This window comes from Gadus chalcogrammus, chromosome 16, assembly GCF_026213295.1.
Source record: "Gadus chalcogrammus isolate NIFS_2021 chromosome 16, NIFS_Gcha_1.0, whole genome shotgun sequence".
Taxonomy (NCBI): Eukaryota; Metazoa; Chordata; class Actinopteri; order Gadiformes; family Gadidae; genus Gadus; species Gadus chalcogrammus.
This window is the reverse complement of record NC_079427.1, coordinates 30,564,775-30,584,683: the sequence shown is the minus strand read 5'-3', so window position 1 is coordinate 30,584,683 and position 19,909 is coordinate 30,564,775. Positions and strand designations below refer to the sequence as shown.

The window sequence follows — 19,909 nt, the reverse complement described above, 5'->3', positions numbered from 1 at the left end:
CAGAAGAGGGCTGGTCTGAGGACTGGGGCCTCAAGCTAACACAGGGTGACAGTAGCTAAGGGAGGTAGAGCAGGTTGAGCTGTATCCGGAAGGTTGCTAATACGATCCCCGGCTCCTCCTAGAGTGTCGAGGTATCCCTGAGCGAGACTCCTCACCCTGACTAGACCTAAATGTAAAACATGCGGGGTACATCAGGTGTTCCCTGCTTAGGGGCACTCAGGTTCAAGTGGAATTAAAGTTTTATTAAGCCCATGTTTGTTAAGGTCTACATTATTTTTGTATGTTTATCTTGATTCTTCATCTGACAATTCTCAAATGTACAATCATATCATATCTCAACCGTATAGTAAAGTTAGTAAAGTTTAAGTTTTTTTGAATTTGAATTTGAATTTGAACACATCCTATTCTAGCTCTAGCGCTCCACACGTGACAGCATGGCTGTGCGGACAGCAGACCGTATGTCTGCTCACTGGGATTGTAACTGGCACGTAACCAAGAGTCAAAAAAGGAGGATGAAAAGAGAAAGGAGAATGTCGTAGAAGGAAATAAGTTTGTTTAACCATTTTTTGTATTACGGCCTCTTCAAACATGTCCTTTATCGCTGGATGGATATGTTTTAGTAGTAGTAGGCTTACTGTGTTATTTACCTATAAACAAGCAAACAAACAACACTTTTTTCAAAGCACTAAGTTCCTCTAAGTTTTAAGGATGGATGGATGGACACCCGAAAATCCCCTGCAGCAAACCCTGAGTGTACTCACTTAGTGAACTCGGTCACTCCCTTGAGGAACCAGGCGGAGTTGCGGTACAGAGACATGGTCCTTCTCCTCTCGGTCCTCGGTGCGCTCTCTCCTACGCTTTAATAGGAGCGCCGCACCACGTGGGGGCTGATCCATAACCCCGGGGGGCTGGTCCATTACCCCGGGGGGTTAACACCTCCGCGGGGCCCCTAGCGGGCCCTTGTGGTTCAGCTTCTACAAATGGCCGATTCGATTTGCCCTTTTTAATTTCGTTAATTAAGTGTCCACGGTTCGGTGACATTTAACAACACATGTAGTTTATTGTTAGGTTAAATCATGCATTATAAGGATATATGTGTGTATTTCCTCGCGTCACAATCGAAGGATTTAAAGAAATGCTCATTTATTTTTTAAATCCATGCAACAAGCCGTGCTCCTTTTATAATGATATTGGTATGAAATGGAGATGCTGGCCAGCTTTGATTGAGCATAGTCCAAGAAAGCGGAGGCTCCGCCGCCTGCCTTCCTGTATGACCAGTTGATCTGAACCCTCCGCTGTAGAGAGGGGCGTGGCGTGATAACCAGGTGTTGCGACACCTTCGCGTTCAGCCAGTGAGGTCTGGTGCCGAGCAACGTCTTCGCGACTCCAGATAAAAAACTGTAGCAGTGGGACCTGTACTTCGTGGATCGTCGTATGCGTGTGTGTTCTGTGTTTAATCCGGGGTCAGCATGGTGAGTAGCCCTACCCAGCCCACCCAGCCTGTGACATCCTTTGCGCCTGTAACATCTATCAGCCTGTAATATCTGTGTGTTACGCGCTGTAACAGCTGTGCGTAACGCGCTCTGTTAACACCTGTGCGTAACGCGCTACACCTGCTGATGAGGGTTTCTGTGCTGGACGTCCTGTGCCGTTGAACCTGTCTACACCCTTTATGATTAAGGGTCGCAGTGCGCGCGCTAACACACACGCACGCACACGCGCACACACACACACACACACACACACACACACACACACACACACACACACACACACACACCACACACACACACACACACACACACACACACACACACACACACACACACACACACACACACACACACAGTTGCACTGCGATTCCTATTGGAGTTGGGTTCAAGTGTCAAGACATTCGTTTGTGCTATTAATTTCGTTATTTTTTGAATAACTTTATAAAGTATTTGATGTAGAAAGTAAACATGTATAGCCTACCTACCACACAAACATACTTTAGCCAATGCCTACATTTCATTGTTCAAATATCTGGTGTTGACAGATGCTCAAGGGCAAAGTAATTTTCCAATAAGTCCCGAGAGTCTTGTTTGTTAAGCGGTCCCAATAGGCCTGCAAAGAAGCTCCATGTGAAAGAATATGGATACAGCTTCAATTGTATGCACATGCTTGCCTGAGTAACCTACGCATAGATACACATACCTGCGGGCATCATAACCCCATTTTAGCTACATATTAACCACATGTGGACCGCTGTCGCTCCCTTCATGAATGTCTTAGCCTCGTGTGGTCGATTAGTATACACCCAGAAATTCTCCAGTGAGTCTGTCCAATGTTCTTGGTCTTAGTTTTCCAAAGAGTCATAGGCCTACATATGACTATACATATCATTCAGCATCTACTCTGCCCTTTGCTAGACCCCTGTTATTAATTATAAATTATGGATTCATTGACAGCTATGAGAGTTTTCACAGTCTTTCAACTCTCAACTGAATCATTTGGCTAAAATCACTTTTTGTTAGACACACAATTCAGGCACCATGACTTTAATGAGAGTCTTATTTATAAATGATCTCAAACTTTCCCACTTTGTGGAGTGTATTCCTTTGCTGTTAGTGAATCCCATTCATTCCCACCCCTCTGGACAGCCAGGGTAGACTGTGGGCTTATGTCTCAGAGCTACTTGTTTTATGGGGCCCATGGCACTAGAGCCTTTGAACACACTCTCTCCCCTGAGCCACTCCCAGGGTGGAGGAATAGCAAATACGTTAGCTTAGCTTAAGCTCTGAGTGCACTTGCTGTCTTAGGCCAGGTCATACCAGATATCTGTATCACTTGTGAACTACAATGTCTGAACACTCCCTCCAACCCCGCAGATATAGCAAATAACACATAGCAATACACTTTTCTTGAATATCAACAATGTTAATAATACACTGTTTGTGCATTCGTAAATTTTCTTATAGAAAAGGACGTGTCCGAACAGCGATGAAATATTATTACAATCATTGAGAGTCGGAACAAGTTACAGACACAGTATACAAAGCAGAGATCCAATGCATCTTCCTCCTAGTTGAATGTCTGTAAACATGGTCCTCTGACATTTGTCTCCTGTGATCCACCACTGAGGAGAGGGAAGCTGCGTTCCCTGGGGACATCTAGAAGGCCAAGAGGACATGAGCGCAGTGAAGGGAGCTCATCTTCTAGAGCACCCTTGGACATGGAAGTGGAAGGGCTTAAAGGTTGATTCTAAAGAGAATGATGGAGCTAGGCCAACACAGAGTGGTATTTTCTTCCTTTTTGGATTTAATTATAGTGGCTGACTCCGACTCCGAAGAAGTTAAGATTCGACTCTGCACCTGTCTACCTGGGTGTCACCCTTGATCGCAGCTTAACCTTTGGGCCTCACCTGAAGAACGCTGCAAACAAAACATCCAAGCGCGTCAACCTAATAAGGAAACTCTGCGGCCTAGACTGTCAGTCCTCGCATTTGTGTATTCCACTGCTGAGTATGCCGCAGCGGCCTGGTCTCACAGTGTCCACACCAAATCAGTCGATGTTGTCCTCAACGAAGCTATGCGCATCATCTCAGGCACCATGAAACCAACTCCAAGAGAGATGCTACCTATACTATCCGGAGTCCATCCACCAAAAGTAAGGCGTGACTTCCAGATCCTCAAGCTTGCGGAGAAGGCACTCCAGCCTGGCGGAAATAACATCATCCCAGCACCGCAGAACACACCACAAAGGATCACGAGGCAACACTTCGCCACTAGAGCAGCGGATCTCTTAAGGTCTGGCCCTGTCTCTGAGACATGGATGGACATGAGGTGGCAAGATGAATGGAAGGACGCAAACACCAACCTGCACGCCTTCGTCGCCACCCCTTCACCAACACCGCTTGGACATACTCTCCCGCGGAAGGCATGGGTTCGGCTCAACCGCCTCCGAACAGGCTGGGGGAGAACCCAGTCCTTCCAGAAAATGACCGGATCAAGCCCCTCAGACACCTGCCAATGTGGGGCTACCCAGACGGTCTCACACATCATCAACGAGTGCCCGACCTTTGGCGCCCCACATGGCCGTAGAGGCCTGATACAGCTGGACGGAGAGACACTGAACTGGCTGCTGAATGTAGCAATCCCTGTGTGATAGTTCCAAAGGAAATTACACGAAAGAAGAAGAAGAAGTGGCTGACATTTGAAACTTGTAAGACCAGTAAAAATGGTCCATTCTGGACCAGGTAGATTGATTGCCTTGGAACCATCATGTGGTATTATGGAGGTATAGTGAGGTGAAGAACAGTTGCTGTGAGCTGTAAACCTCACGAGTCACTGTGGACATCAAGGCTTTTCCTTCTGGTCTGATCTATAGAGATGGATCTCCTTATCAGTTCAAATGTAACACATCAAATGTATATATGTCCACAGAACAAGAAGTAGAGGAGCTCAAAGCATCTGGGTCGTTTGGTTCCACGCAGATGATTCATATTCTTATTCTTCTCATGATGGGGAGCATGTATATTGGAGCTGGAATAGGCCACAAGACAGCTCCCTATGCCTGAAGACATCATTAGCATTCATTGCACATCATTACCGACACTAACTTACAACTTTTCCAAACCAGTTAAAAGCAACTTTCTGATAGCCTACCTGGTTTCCATAGTAACCAATACAATTATTATTACATACAATATAACATGCTGCGTTCAGATTTGGGTAAATAAGAGACATCTAGATTTGCATTGGCACAAAGTTGTTAGCTACCATTCTTTGTCTGGATAGGTACCATGATTTGAACCTTTACATGAAGCTTTGTTTAACAATTTTTTATTAGATTAAAAACAAAGTACTACTTCAACCTTCAACCTCTCCTGGAACCGTCTCCTTATCGTGGTGGAGAGGTTTGCGTGTCCCTTTGACCTGAGGGCTGTGTTGTCTGGAGCCTTGGAGCCTTGGGGATACTCATAAATCCCCGGCTGAGCGCCGTGGTGTTGGAGTTTACCCCGGTGGATGAGAGGGTCGCCTCCCTACGCCTAAGGGTGGTGGGGGGGAAAACTCTGACTGTTGTTTGTGCGTATGAACCGAACAGCAGTTCAGAGTACTTCTTGAAGACCCTGAATGGAGTCCTGTATGGGGCTCCAGTAGGGGACTCCGTAGTTCTGCTGGGAGACTTCAACGCCCACATCGGTAACGATGGACCCCTGAAGAGGTGTGGTGGGAAGGAAAGGCCTCCCTGATCTAAACCTGAATGGTCGTTTGTTATTGGACTTCTGTGCTAGTCATGGATTGTCTTTAACAAACACCATGCTCGAACATATGGGTGCTCATAAGTGTACCTGGTACCAGACTACCAGGTAGGCCTTCCGGGATATGATATCCCAGAGGACTCCTGAGGCAGTTGCAGGGTACCGACAGTCTTGAAGGGCTCTGGGTGTTAAGGGGCTGTCTTGGTTAACACACCTCTACAACATTGCGTGCAATTCTGGTACAGTGCCAAATGAGTGGCAAACTGGGGTAGTGGTTCACCTGTTCAATAAGGGGGACCAGAGAGTGTGTGCCAATTACCGGGGTATCACATTTCTCAGCCTCCATGGTAAAGTCTACTCTAAGGTGCTGGAAAGGAGGTTTCGGCCAATCGTTGAACCTCAGATTGAAGAAGAACAATGCGGTTTCCGCCACGGACGTGGAACTATGGACCAACTCTTTGCTCTCGCAAGGATCCTGGAGAGGGCCTGGTAGTATGTCCATCCAGTGTACAATGTACATCCAATGTGTTTTGTGGATCTGAAGAAGGCATATGACCGGGTCCCCCGGGAGAAACTGTGGGAGGTGCTGCAGGAGTATGGGGTGAGGGGGTCTCTTCAGGGCCATCCAATCTCTGTCACTTGACCTCTGCCAGGGCTGTGCTTTGTCCCCAATCCTGTTTGTGATATTCATGGACAGGATAACGAGGCGTAGTCGTGGTGGGGAGGGGTTGCAGTTCGATGGCCGGAGGATCTCATCACTGCTTTTTGCGGATGATGTGGTCCTCATGGCATCATCGGCCTGTGACCTTCAGCACTCACTGGATCGGCTAACAGCCAAGTGTGAAGCGGCTGGGATGAGGATCAGCACTGCAAAATCTGAGGCCATGACTCATAGCAGGAAACCGGTGGAATTGCCTACTTCGGGTAGGAAATTAATCCTTAGCCCAAGTGAAGGAGTTCAAGTACTCAGTACCTTGTTCGCGAGTGAGGGTACGAAGGAGCGTGAGAATCTGAGCAGCGGGGGCGGTATTGTGTTCGCTTTACCACATCGTTGTGACCAAGAGAGCTGAGTCGGAAGGCAAAGCTCTCGATCTACCGGTCGATCTTCGTTCCTATCCTCACGTATGGTCATGAGGGATGGGTGATGACCGAAAGGACGAGGAACTCGGATTAGAGCCGCTGATCCTCTGCTTAGAAAGGAGTCAGTTGAGGGGGTTCGGACACAGGCGCGTGCCGTCCATATGGGCAGGTGGGGCGGCAAACTCCCTGCAAAAGCATGCTCCCAAAAAAATAGTTCCTCTGTAAATCATTGCTCCAAGTTTATTTTTAATAATGCGAATGACACATTAACTATATATTGTTACTGTAGGCTTTCCGACTATTTTTGGTCTGTTGATATCAAATTGATGTTGGCGATTCTAGTTGAGTTCTGTTTAAAGTGTCATGCAATGTGGGGCGGTGGAGCTCAACGACCGCGTCCTTCAGTATGTTTCTCGCATAACCCTGCAGGCTGCAATAAGAATTGCAATCCGCGCTATAAGACGCCCATATGGTCGTTTAAAGCAGTCTGCCCCATGGTCATATTCTAGGAATATTGTGTCGAATATACTCCGCCTGTATCTTTCGGCCGTTGTGTCAGATTACTCCGCCTTGTATCATTCGGCCATTGATCCTATTTATTTATTTATTTCAGCAGTATTAAAATTTACCTTGATTTCTACCTGATTAAACAGCTGTGTTATGAGAAATTCATTCAAAGTGTTTTCTTGAGAGATTTGCACATCCGTTGGCCAAGGTTCCAAATCGAATGGGCTGCTTGATTGAGACTTGTATTTCTACTTTTATGTATTTGCAATGCACTCGCCAAAGGCCGTTGTTAAATTGTTGTTAGATTGTTTAAATAAATATGGAAGAAATAACTTACATAAATGTCGAATTTTGTGCTTGGACATGACTTGAGCTTTGCAGAGTTGGTGTTGCCCCCCACTTGACATTTTGACAACATCAGTATGACGGAGTGTTGCGGATGGCACTTCAAAAGCGTGCAGTAACATTAGGCGATAGTTTATTTTGAATTTTACTCACAACTTTTAGTTTAGATTAAAGTTTTAATGTAGCTCAAAATATACTATGTTTAAACAATATATATTAAATTGGGGTGTGGTCATACGCCGGTCCGTTTCCTGCCCCACCTAAAATGAAGGGGCACCGCACGCTACGTTCGGAACATCTGGTGAGGATGGCCCAATACGCCTCCTCCAGGCACGGACTAGTGGGGCGGGAGGAGGGGAGTGTGGACCTCGGGGAAGCCCAGGACTAGGTTTGGGAGAGATTATTATCTCAACCTCTGGCCTGAGAACTCCTCGGGATTCCCCCCCCCTTCGAGCTGGCAAGTGGCTCGGGAATGGGAAGACTCTGGTGGGACACCTGATGAGCTGCTGCCCCCGCGACCCGACCCCAGATAAGTGGTTGAGAATGAGGATGAGGAGGTACTACTTCAAAGAACACAACTTCAACATGAAGGGAGATCTCTGGGGACTAGGTCGGCTGTTCTGCTGAAGACTGGGCCTTAAATATGGAAAGGCTTTTGGATGTGTTTCTGAGGTTAATCCAAAGGGGTGGGGCTAGTGGAGCATGTGGAGAAATTAGTTTCCATCTGATTCCATAAAGTCCACTGTCCTTCATGGCTCTGCTAGAGAATTCCCCTTTTAAAACACAATGAGTTGAAGATAGATACCGTCTAATCCCTTTCAGGCGCCAGCAGCCTGTGTTCCCTAATCACAGTTCAGTCCTTAAGAGCCGTTCTACCATGCCCTTTTTTAATTCCTGGCACCCTCCCCAGATGCATTCTGTCTGTTTTAACCGGCAGTCAGGCTGCCGGCTCCAGGAGAAAGTTGGTTCACGCCGGTGAGCGAGCGGTACAAGAGGAAGGTGATCCGGGACATGACCATGATGGTGGTGGGCCGGCCTGCGCGCTCCTGCAACTTCCTCCAGTGGAGGGACCTGAAGATTAAAGATCGTGCTACAAAAGGGAGGAAAGCACCCCCGTCATGTTACCCAGTTAGGATTAAAGGTAGAAAAAAAAATAGGACGCCACCGTCATGTGACCAGTCAATTAGAGATAAAGGTGTCTATAAGACGCATTCGGCATGTGATCAGTTAAAGATAAAGGTGGCTATCGGACGCACCCGTCATGTGATAAGTTAAAGATAAAGGTGGCTATAAGACGCATCCGTCATGTGATCAGTTAATGACAAAGGTGGATATAGGACGCTCCCCGTCATGTGATCAGTTAAAGATAAAGATGGCTATAGCACCATTCTTCCTATTCTCAGTCTGATTATTTTGGGAAGGCTCAGTTTTTAATTTGAAGAAGGCAAGGCAAGGGCAAGGCATTTGACTTTATAAAGAACATTTCAGACACAGGGCCAATCAAGGGTGCTTCACACGGGTTTAAAAAATCCAAATATGGAAACACACAAAAAATAAGCAAATTTTACAAGCCAGATAGAAATCAAACATTTAAATTAAAAAGAAATAAAAATTGTACAAAAAAATAAAATAATTAAAATTACAGGTTAAAAGGGAAACAAGAAAGTTTTGAGACCCGATTTAAACAAGCTGAGATTCTCCGTGGACCTCAGACTCTCTGGCAGTCACCGTTCCAAGATATTGGGCGCATAAACGCTGAATGCCGCCTCTCCCTGTCTAGTCCTAGCTCTGGGGATTTTTAAAAAAGTTGAAATGTTTGAATTGTTTTGCATATCCATCCATTGTCTAGAAATGAGTAGCTGTGTAGCTTGCATGTTTTATCTCAAGTTAATTCTAACCTGAGATACTACTAATACCTAATGGTTAACCACCTTGATCTAATCCAATGCTTGGCGGTCAGGTTTGACCACAATAGCACACCATAAACTAAACATTCATTCACACACTCACACAGACGCACACACACACACACACACGGACGCACACACGCACGCGCACGCACACGCACACGCACACACACACACACACACACACACACTGACTATTCCCAATGGTTTTATGAGGGCTACAGGGTAAAGGTCTAGATAGGCAGGGAGAGCTAACACCCACACAGAGAGCTGTAAAAGGGTAAAGCTCCCAGGCCCAGTCACAGCAGCCAGGTCCCCAACAGCTCAACATAAATCATTTTCCAAAAATATTGTAAATCACAATGGATACAGATAGTTCATCAAGAAGTGACGGCTGGTGGTGATTTTGGGTGGGTGGGCTAACGAATGCATTACATTTATCAATACTTCACAGGGCTCCGGACGCCATGAGGTCACCTTTATATCTCTGTTCATAACTTTCATATAATGTGAATGATTTTTAAACAAGAATAGGTGTAGAGAAGGGCGTGTCTTTATTTGAAGCACAATATAAATAAAAGAAAAATAAGGTTTTAAAGTGCTTCACTGAGCTGAAATTGAACATTTCGAACTAAACCATTAAGCAAAATAAAACTTTTTTTGTGCTTAAAGTATTACACAAGGTGCGGTATTACACAATTAAAATGTTGACCGCACCTTTGCGCAAAATGCGGCTGTAGACGATCACACACTCTTTGGTAGAGACGTCTGTGTCTCCGTCAATCATGAAGGACATATGGCAAGCCATCCCCGCCAGAAAACGGCATCATTTAGACGCGTATCACCTTCATTACGCCGTAAAAAACGCTGTAAAATGTAGAAAAAACTGCGTATTTTACGCCGTCATGCGCAAAAAAGCGTTTTTTTGCGCCGCAATTAAGCCTTTCAAGAGCGCGCGTAAAATACGGCGCGTTTGTGCACATCACAACGGCGTAAAATACGGCGTTTCTCTAGTATGCTAATAATCTCCGCCCTTCTTTTCTCTCAGTCAATCCATTTGAAGTGTTTGCGCCCAATCGCTGACCAAGACAAGCAGACCAAATCAGTTCAGCACAGATCTGCTTTGAGGATTTCTCCTCTCATTTGGCGTTAGTTGTAGCGTCATATAGATATATATATTAGTAAATGCAGCTGCAACAGTGTGGTCGCCGTGGCCCAATCGATAGAGACGCTTTATCTGTAGGCAGGAGGTTGTCGGATCGAATCCATTTATTTTCAGATTTCTGCTTTTGTCAGATGGTCACGCTTTTATGAATGCTTTTTAGTCAGCCAGCCAGATCATCTCGGTGTCTTGTAACACGCTTTATAAGTTAATTATATTTAAATTATAAGCAGCATTTTATTTTCACGGCATTTTCCCCGACAGACAGACACACTTTATTTACCCCAAACTAACTTTCATAATCCAGCAGGTTACACAATACAAATAACTCTTACACAAATACAGACAGCCTATACAGTAGGCTAATGCAGCGACCACCTCAGCAAAATGTAAAATGTAAAAAGAAGATATAAGCTACATTTAAAATACAGATGCTGTAGCCTACATAAAAATACAGATGCCACATGAAATATGAAAATAGGATACTGTAATGCCGGAGGAAAAGGAGGATGTAGGCAACGCAATAATAACCGTTTAATCCAAGAAACAGAGCAGAACAATCACTCACAGTGCATGGCTAGATCTCTTCATGCTGGGCGGGGCGGGGGGCCGCGACGACCGGAGGGCCGCAAGCTGTGGGGGCTTGTAGGGGTTGGAGGGGGGAATGGCCACGGCGTGGGCAGGGGGGGTAGGACAGGGGGGCGGCCCCTGCGCGGTGGCAGAGTCAAGTCCGGGGGCAGTTCAAGGTCCAAGTGAGCCGGTTTGAGGCGATCAACAGACACACACTCAGGCTTACCCCCCATGTCAACCATGAAGCTCTTGGCTCCTGCCTCGATGACACGGAAGGGTCCGTCATAGGGAGGTTGTAGCGGAGCTCTGTGGCCATCGTGGCGAATGAAAACATAACCCGCAGACTGCAGCTCCGGGGGCACCCGCGAAGCAGGGACGCTATGCTGCGTGGTTGGGACCGGGGCGAAGGTCCTGGCGCCGTCCAGCAGGGAGGCGCGCTGAGCGGAGGCGGACCAGGGCTCCGTCGACTTGGGGATGAAGTCACCATGGACCCGCAGCGGCTGTCCGAACTCCAGCTCGGCCGACGACGACCGGAGGTCCTCCTTGGGCGCTGTCCTGAGCCCCAGCATGACCCACGGCAGTTTGTCGAGCCAGTTGCTGTCTGTGAGGCTGGCTCGAAGGGCGGCCTTCATGGAGCGATGAAAGCGCTCAACAAGTCCGTTAGCCTGCGGGTGGTAGGCGGTAGTGCGGTGGAGCTTGACCCCCAGATTCTCCGCATCTGCCGCCCACAGCCCCGAAGTGAACTGCGGGCCACGGTCAGAGGAGAGGTCTTGGACATGGCGTGTTTGAGCGGCTTGTGGTCCACGTAGGCAGTAAACTCACGGCCTTCCAGTAAAAAACGGAAGTGTCTGACCGCGAGCCACAGCCCGAGGAGCTCCCTTTGAAGGTGCTGTACTTGCGCTCTCTGGGAGACAGCTGGCGGCTGAAGAATGTGAGTGGCTGCCAGGCATCCCCAACCCACTGCTCATACACCGCGCCCACGGCAAAGTCCGACGCGTCCGTGGTGAGAGCAGTGAGCGCAGAGGGTGAGGGGCGCCTTTGTGTCCTGGAAGGCCTTGACGCGTTCCGCCGTCCAGTCAACCGGTTGCTTCAGAGCCTTGCCCTTCTGGGCCTCGTACAGCGGCTGCAGGATGTGAGTTATGTGGTGGAGGAAGCGATAGTAGAAAGTCACCATCCCGATGAACCCCTTGAGCTCGCTGACCGTGCAGGGGCGTGGGAAGGCTGCAACAGCTTCCACCTTCGAGGGGAGGGGGATCACACCCTCCGCGGAGACCTGATGCCCGAGAAAGTTAAGGGTGTCCCGTCCGACCTCACACTTTGCCGGATTGACAATCAGCCGATGTTGGCTGAGCCGCGTGAAGAGGGTCCGGAGGTGGGACAGGTGCTTCTCTTCCGTGGTGCTCGCGACGAGGATGTCATCCAAGTAGACGAAGAGGAAGGGCAGGTCCTGGAGCACCGAGTGCATGAGGATTTGGAAGGTCTGTGCCGCGTTCCTCAGGCCGAAGGGCATCCGCAGAAACTCGAAGAGACCGAAGGGGGTGACGACGGCTGTCTTAGGGACGTCCTCTGGGTGCACCAGGACCTGATGGTACCCTCGTACCAGGTCTACCTTGGAGAAGATGCGTTTGCCCGCCAGGTGCGCTAAAAAGTCCTGGATATGCGGGACCGGGTAGCAGTCAGGCTTGGACGCGTCGTTGAGGCGGCGGTAGTCCCCACATGGGCGCCACCCACCGTCTGGCTTAGGGACGATGTGCAGGGGAGACGCCCAGGGGCTGTTCGAGCGTCGAACGATGCCCACCTGCTCCATGTGCGCGAACTCCGCCCTGGCGACGGACAGCTTCTCCGGGTTGAGGCGCCTGGCCCTGGCGTGGATGGGAGGCCCATTGGTCTCGATGTGGTGCTCCACTCCGTGCTTCACCGTGGGCGCGGAGAAGGTGGGCCTAGTAAGGTCAGGGAATTCGGCCAGCAGCCGAAGGTACTGGTCACTTTCGGCGAGCATGTTGGACAACCCGTTGTAGACTGCCTCCCCCTGCGTACAGGCGAAGGAAGCGAAAGTCTGTGAGTTCACCAGGCGCCTGTTCCCCACATCCACTAACAGGTTATGGGCGCACAGAAAATCTGCGCCAAGGAGGGGAAATGTAACAGCTGCGACGACAAAATCCCAGGTAAAGCGTTGCCCTCCGAAGCACACGTCCACCGCTCTAGTGCCATAGGAACGGATAGGCGTGCTGTCCGCACCCACCAACTGCGGACCGTGCTCCCCCTTCGCCACCTCCGATCCCCCTGACGGAATGATGTTCCACTGGGCACCTGTGTCACAAAGGAATCTGCGACCGGAGACGGTGTCTTGGATGAAGAGCAGCCTGTTGGTGACACCAGCGCTCAGGGCTACTACTGAGCGCCGGCCCTGCCGTTTCCCGTCCGTCCAAAGGAGCAGGGCGAGCGGCAACGTTTGGCCTTGGCGCCAAAAGTGGCGTGGAAGAAACAATGGCCCGCAGCATTACCCTGCTGGCTAGAGGGTCTGGCGTCGTCCTTCGCCCTCCTGCGACGGTCCGGTGGCGGGGCAGCCGCGGGAGCAAGCAGGTCGGGGGACCGTTGAGGCATGGCCAAGACGAACCGGTCCGCCTCCCTGGCCAGGGCGCGGGGTCCAACGATGGTGGTGTTACCCAGCGCCATCCTGACCTGAGCTGGCAGCGTGCGCATAAACAGCTCCGTGAAGAGGATCATGGGGTCTTCTGCACCGAGCAGGTTTAGCATCCTCTCCATACGTGCAGAGGGCCTCTCGTCACCAAAGTCCGATACATCAAATAAGCGGCGCACCCTCTCTGCGGTGGACAGCTCAAATGTCTCCAGGAGCAGGGCCTTGAGGCGCTCATATTTGTTTGTCGTCGGGGGGGGTGGAGAGAAACCCCACCACATGCGCTGCGGTGGAGCTGCCCAACATAGCCACAGCATGGTTGTACCGATCGTCGTTGTCGGTAACGTCGCTTTTATTGAAATGTGCCTCCACTATAGCGAACCATGCAGCAGGCGTTGAGTCCCAGAACTCCGGCAGTTTAAGAGTGGGGGTGCGCATGACCTGCGTCATCCTGACAGGAGACGGTGATGTCTGCCGCCGTGAACGTGTTGCAGAATCGCAGTGTTCGCTCGCGCGTTTTTTGTAAACAAATAAATAACAAAAACGAACGTCGGGGTCACCAGTGTAGTGCCGGAGGAAAAGGAGGACGTAGGCAACGTAATAATAACCGTTTAATCCAAGAAACAGAGCAGAACAATCACTCACAATGCATGGCTAGATCTCTTCGTGCAACCGCATAACCAGTCCCCCTAGACCCCGTGACTCATAACTAGTTCCCTCCCACTCGATCAGTAAGAGGGGAACACGAACCCATAATGTAGTCACTACAATACAATGTATAAATATGCAAAACTAGGATATAACTAGGCTATAATGAGAATACTTGGTTACAGCTGTGCAATGACTATCCTAAATTAAATTAGTTACATGGAAAGATTTTTGTCTATGGAATGATCCTGTCACTAGCTAAATCAGAAAAAACAATTAACAGGATTGTTTTTTGGTTTTTCTGATTTGGTTTTGAAACTGAAAAAGGGCAAAAGGAATAAACCAATAAACGGCATTTGTGTTTGTGTGCTGGTTTTTTAAAACCCGAAACAGAAAAACAAAAATAGATACATGTAGCCTAGGCTACATGTAGCCTAGGCTACACCAGAAGGCAGAACGCAGCGAAGAAAAAAGAGCCAACCACCTTCCAGCCAACAACCTGGAACTTAACGAGGAAAAGTTCCAGGTTCTGCAGCACGGCAAACTGCCTGACTGGAAACAGCCCTACACCTTACCATCTGGACAAGTCCTCCATGGTTCCGACCATGTGAAAGACCTGGGCGTCTATGTTGATGTCAACCTCAACTGGAGAACACACATAGCTATGAAATCCTCCAAGGCAAAGAACATGGCTAGCTGGGTGCTACGCACTTTCACCTCCAGGGATGTAGCCACCATGATGCTACTCTACAAATCCTATGTGCGGTCCCACCTGGAATACTGCTGTCCACTGTGGTCTCCTCACCTGCAGTGCGATATTACCCAACTTGAAGCAGTCCAAAGATCCTTTACTGCGAAGATTCAGGGACTTGGATCGTCAAACTTCTGGGATCGACTCCATCGCCTATCCATGTACTCCCTCCAACGGCGGCGTGAGCGATACACCATCATCCTAGTTTGGAAGATCTACAACAACATCATCCCGAATGCTGTGAACCTCGACTTTCGCGAGACCTCATGGCACGGCACTTCCTGCAAACGACCACTAGGATCCTCGAAATACAGCAGCATTAACACCTAGAGGTTCCACTCATTCGCCTCGAGAGCCTCAGCACTGTATAACGTGGTCCCTCCTAGCATCAAAGTGCACACATCTCTGGCTACTTTCAAGTCAGCACTTGATGCGTTCCTTCACACTTTCCCTGACACTCCACCAACACCTGGGTAGACTGGACAGAACAGGAACTCAATGTTGGAGTGGGCCGGTAGCACGTGTCTGTAACGTTGCTACAACACTGGCGGTGGAGATGCAAGACATCTTGGCCTGAGCCCTCCAGCTCACAACCAAACCAAGAACCAAGAACCTAAACCAGCAATAGACTGTCTAATTATATTTAGCCTTGGTTATGGCCGCACTTGAACCTTATGGTGATTTTATTCGTGAACTATTTGACACTGGAAAGACACACGACACGATCAGTGCAGCAATCTGGTGCCCCGAAGTGCTCCGTTATGACGGTGAGGAGGTTCTGTGTGGAGCACAACCTTCAAAGAAGAATTCTAGTTTCCGATTTAGTTTCAGATCGTCCACTCGCAGACTTAGTAGTAGTCGCCGGCTCCCATGGGAAACAATAAAGCTGGCCATTGTAGAATGCGAGAGACTCGATGGAACGTTTGAAACGTCTTCATATGTATTTTTATTTATTTTTTAAAACAACCTCTTGCCTACAGAGCAAGCGTCTCTATCGATTGGGCCACGGCCACGGTGACCACACTGTTGTAACTGGATTTACTAATATATATATATGACGCTACAACTAACAACAAATGAGAGGAGAACTCCTCAAAGCAGATCTGTGCTGGCTGAACTGATTTGGTCTGCTTGTCTTGTTCAGCGATTGGGCGCAAACACTTCAAATGCATTGACTGAGAGAAAAGAAGGGCGGAGATTATTACCATACTAGAGAAACGCCGTATTTTACGCCGTTGTGATGTGCACAAACGCGGCGTATTTTACGCGCGGTTTGATGTTGAAAACTGCGCTTTTTACCTGCGCTCTTGAAAGGCTTAATTGCGGCGTAAAAAGCTACGCTTTTTTGCGCACGACGGCGTAAAATACGCAGTTTTTCTACATTTTACGGCTTTTTTTGCAGCGTAATGAAGGTGATACGCGTCTAAATGATGCCGTTTTCTGGCGGGGATGGCTTGCCATAAGGACATGTAGGCCTATATGGCGTTTCCGACGTCCGCAGCTGTCTTTTGCTTTAAGGTGTCGCCTAGTACTGCAATGAATTGTGCACATGCCATCTCATTGCTATACGTCGGGTTGACGTTTAATCCATTTTTCTTCATGAGAATAATTTCGGATTTAAATTTGGTGATTGGCAACTCCTCTTTGGCAATGTTGTATGCAACATTAAATTAGATAAATTCAGATTCCTTAGAGAACCTTATTGTTACTGCCTGTCGCTGAAATGCAGCTGGGAGAGGGGACACTTTCTCTACACACTTGTCACATCATGTTGGGTTATTTAGACAGCTTTTTTAATGTTTCGATACGAAACGTTGTTGACCCGCTTACAAATGCACTATTACCGGCCATAATCTGACCGCATTCCTGACAGTAAATCTGTACAATCTGAGCACCTGTCCCATGTGTCCACAATCTCTTCACTTCCAATTTTTCCTCCAAAGAAAACCGATTAGGAGGTAAATAATCCACTTCGTTCATTTTCATGCTAACGCCCGCCATACTGCACTTGCGCTACTGTGCTGTGATTGGTGGAAAGTCACTGTACTGTAGCTACTGTGCTAGGTCAGCGTTTGGGCTAAACTAATTTAGCCCAAATGGGACGCATATGAAGGGGGCGTGTCAGGGCCCCTGTCAATCAAATGTCAATGGAAGCTTACGCTACTGCGCTTGGGCTAAATTAAATTAGCCCAAATGAGGGCGTGTCACGACACCTGTCAATCACAATAAAATGGCCGCTTGGGCTGAATGTCTTTAGCCCAAATGGGAAGCATATGAAGGGGGCGTGTCACGGTACCTGTCAGTCAAAAATTAATGGAAGCTTACGCTCTGCTTGGGCTGAATACATTTAGCCCATTCACAGGAAAAAACCGAAGATCCTGGGTTTTTCTGTCACTTTTTGGTGCTGTTCCTGCTTTAGGTTCTACCAAATTTTAAAACAATATGTTCTAAGGTTTTTAATAATATTTTTTAATTTTTACTCTAAAAGGTAGGGAGGGCTTAGCCCTGTTAGCCCATTTATACCAGCCGTCCCAATATGCGGTTTAATTTGAATATGTTCAAAGTACATTTGCATTATTATGTGCTCCCATAAGTACATGGTAATGCATATTACATTTAAGTTTACATGTTTTGGTTTACACATAAGGGTACATTAGGGTCATCACACTTTACACATAAGGGTACATTAATTAACCATAAGTCATCATTAGTTTATGCAATAATAAGCATGATTATAAAGCATTATCATAGGGTTAGGGTGTATGTATATGTAGATATAGGTCGTCTTCGTTAACATGAGCACCATTAGTAAATGATTACTAGACACATTAGTTAACTGTTGATTAACTGTTAGTTAATGCATTGAATAATGTTAATGAATGGTTGTGTACCCGTGTCAATGTGTTACCTCATTCTTTGACCACATAGGGGACGATGGTAGGATGTAGAATGTCTCAGTGCTTCCCCTCCTCCCAGGTATGCCAGTCTGTACTTCTGTGTTGGGATGGAGTCCGAGGACAATGAGCTGCTCACCCTGGAGGTACTGCACCGATACGTGGAGATGCTGGACAAATACTTTGGCAATGTAAGAGCCCTTTTGTTCAGCCACATCGGACTCTAACACGTTCTGTCTAATGGTGTCAGGATCCCCTCTTCAGACCACTCCTTCCGGTCCCCATAGCCTCATTACTCATCCTCCTGGTTCACCCTGTGTGTTTGTTCCCCTCTGTGTTGGTTCCTGTGTGTTGGTTCTTGTGTGTTGGTTTCTCCTGTGCGTTGATTCACTCTGTGTGTTGGTTCCCTTTGTGTGTTGGCTCCTTCTGTGTGTTGGGTCCCTCTGTGTGTTGGTTGCTGTGTTTTGGTTCCCTCTGTGTGTTGGTTGCTGTGTGTTGTTTCCATCTTTGTGTTGGTTCCTTTGTGTGTTGGTTCCCTCTGTGTGTTGGTACCTGTATGTTGGTTCCTCCTGTGTGTTGACTCACTCTGTGTGTTGGTTCCCTCTGTGTGTTGGTTCCCTCTGTGTGTTGGTTCCCTTTGTGTGTTGGTTCCCTTTGTGTGTTGGTTCCTCCTGTGTGTTGGTTCCCTTTGTGTGTTGGTTCCTGTGTGTTGGCTCCCTCTATGTGTTGCTTCCTCCTGTGTGATGCTTCCTGTGGTTCCCTTTGTGTGTTGGTTCCCTCTGTGTGTTGGTTCCCTCATCGTGTTGGTTCCCTCTGTGTGTTGGTTCCCTCATCGTGTTGGTTCCCTCTGTGTGTTGGTTCCCTCTGTGTGGTGGTTCCCTCTGGCTGTTGGTTCCTCTGTGTGTTGGTTCCCTCTGCATGTTGGTTCCCTCTGTGTGTTGGTTCCTCTGTGTGTTGGTTCCCTCTGTGTGTTGGTTCCTCTGTGTGTTGGTTCCCTCAGCATGTTGACTCCCTCTGGCTGTTGGTTCCTGTGTGTTGGTTCCTCCTGTGTGTTGTGTGTTGGCTCCCTCTGTGTGTTAGTTCCTGCCTGTGCTCCTGTTATTCTTTTGAAACAGTAACCTTCTTTTGCACATGATTTTGTGAGGTTCTCTCTGTTTAATTGTGTTGTGGCTTCCATCAGGTCTGTGAACTGGACCTAATCTTTAACTTTGAGAAGGCCTATTACATCCTGGATGAGTTCCTGATGGGAGGAGAAGTTCTTGAAACCTCCAAAATAGATATTGGAGTAGCAATTGAGGATGCAGATGTACTTCAAGAGGTGCAGTGAATTGTAGATTTATTGTGTATTGATTGTAAGACTAGCACACAGGGTATAACTCTGATATCCAAAATGCTTCAAGAAGTCATTATTCTGCTTTCTTCACAGACATTGGAAGAGTACATGAGCAAACCAACCTACTGAGTTGTGTTGGAAGTGTGAAGATTCCTTTTATACCTGTAAAAACCTGCCCAGGAAGGTTGATGATGTTGTGATGAGCATTTGGTCATCTTTCGAATGTTGTATTGTAATGTATTTGAAGGACAAATATGCTGACGGTGCCTTTCTAAATTCTCCATATCTATGAATGTATTTACAATAAACTATCTTGATGGATATCTATTGTAACCAACATTTAATTTTCCCTTTGAATCAAATACTTGTGTTTTGTATTAATGAAGAGCTGTTTCAATATGTTCATATGTACAAGGCCAAAGCAAAACTTAATTGCTAACTAAACATGAAAACTATCTACAATGTGATTAATTTCAATTGGTTTCCATTACTTCATATTGCTAAATTGCCTTGCGGTAAAGCTACTTTAATCAAATTAACATGACAACAAATAAGTAAACACTACACAGTAAGGAAAAAATAAAGTCAATGCTTTATTTACCCAATGTACGTCACATATGACTACACCTATAGGAATTAATTAAAAACAAAAACAAGGGAGAAATCAAGCACTGATTCTGCTTTGAAATGCAAGGATGGTGAGTCAGGTGTAGGCTATAGGTTTAGTGGTTCAAGTTTTGCTAAACAATGGATCGATGGAATGACTACTACCGAACCTACTCACAAATACAAACATGAGCTACCACATCTGCTTAGTTAGGACCAATTGAGG

The 19,909-nt window shown here is 47.5% G+C and overlaps 2 protein-coding genes across 2 annotated transcripts in view; one reads left to right on the top strand and one right to left on the bottom strand.

The window, feature by feature from the left end:
- Positions 1-834, bottom strand: part of dhrs12la (dehydrogenase/reductase 12-like a) — an 8,050-nt gene extending 7,216 nt beyond the window's left edge. Inside the window, exon 1 of the mRNA XM_056610730.1 lies at positions 762-834. Coding sequence (XP_056466705.1) covers positions 762-817 — 56 coding nt within the window. The 5' untranslated portion in view covers positions 818-834. The remainder of the gene's footprint in view (positions 1-761) is intronic.
- Positions 835-7,717: 6,883 nt separating this feature from the next.
- Positions 7,718-19,390, top strand: ap1s3a (adaptor related protein complex 1 subunit sigma 3a). The gene is made up of 6 exons (XM_056610872.1): positions 7,718-7,784; positions 8,112-8,261; positions 11,102-11,105; positions 17,827-17,935; positions 18,925-19,062; positions 19,171-19,390. Exons 1-6 carry the CDS (start codon positions 7,718-7,720, stop codon positions 19,204-19,206), a joined length of 504 nt encoding a protein of 167 aa, XP_056466847.1. The 3' UTR covers positions 19,207-19,390.
- The last annotated feature ends 519 nt before the right edge of the window (positions 19,391-19,909 follow it).

Coding starts and splice junctions, on each gene's coding strand:
- ap1s3a (XM_056610872.1), top strand. CDS start 7,718: ATGAGGATGAGGAGGTACTACTTCAAAGAACACAACTTCAACATGAAG. Junction 7,785..8,111: donor GGGAGATCTCTGGGGACTAG/GTCGGCTGTTCT, acceptor TTTAACCGGCAG/TCAGGCTGCCGGCTCCAGGA. Junction 17,936..18,924: donor TGGACAAATACTTTGGCAAT/GTAAGAGCCCTT, acceptor GGCTTCCATCAG/GTCTGTGAACTGGACCTAAT.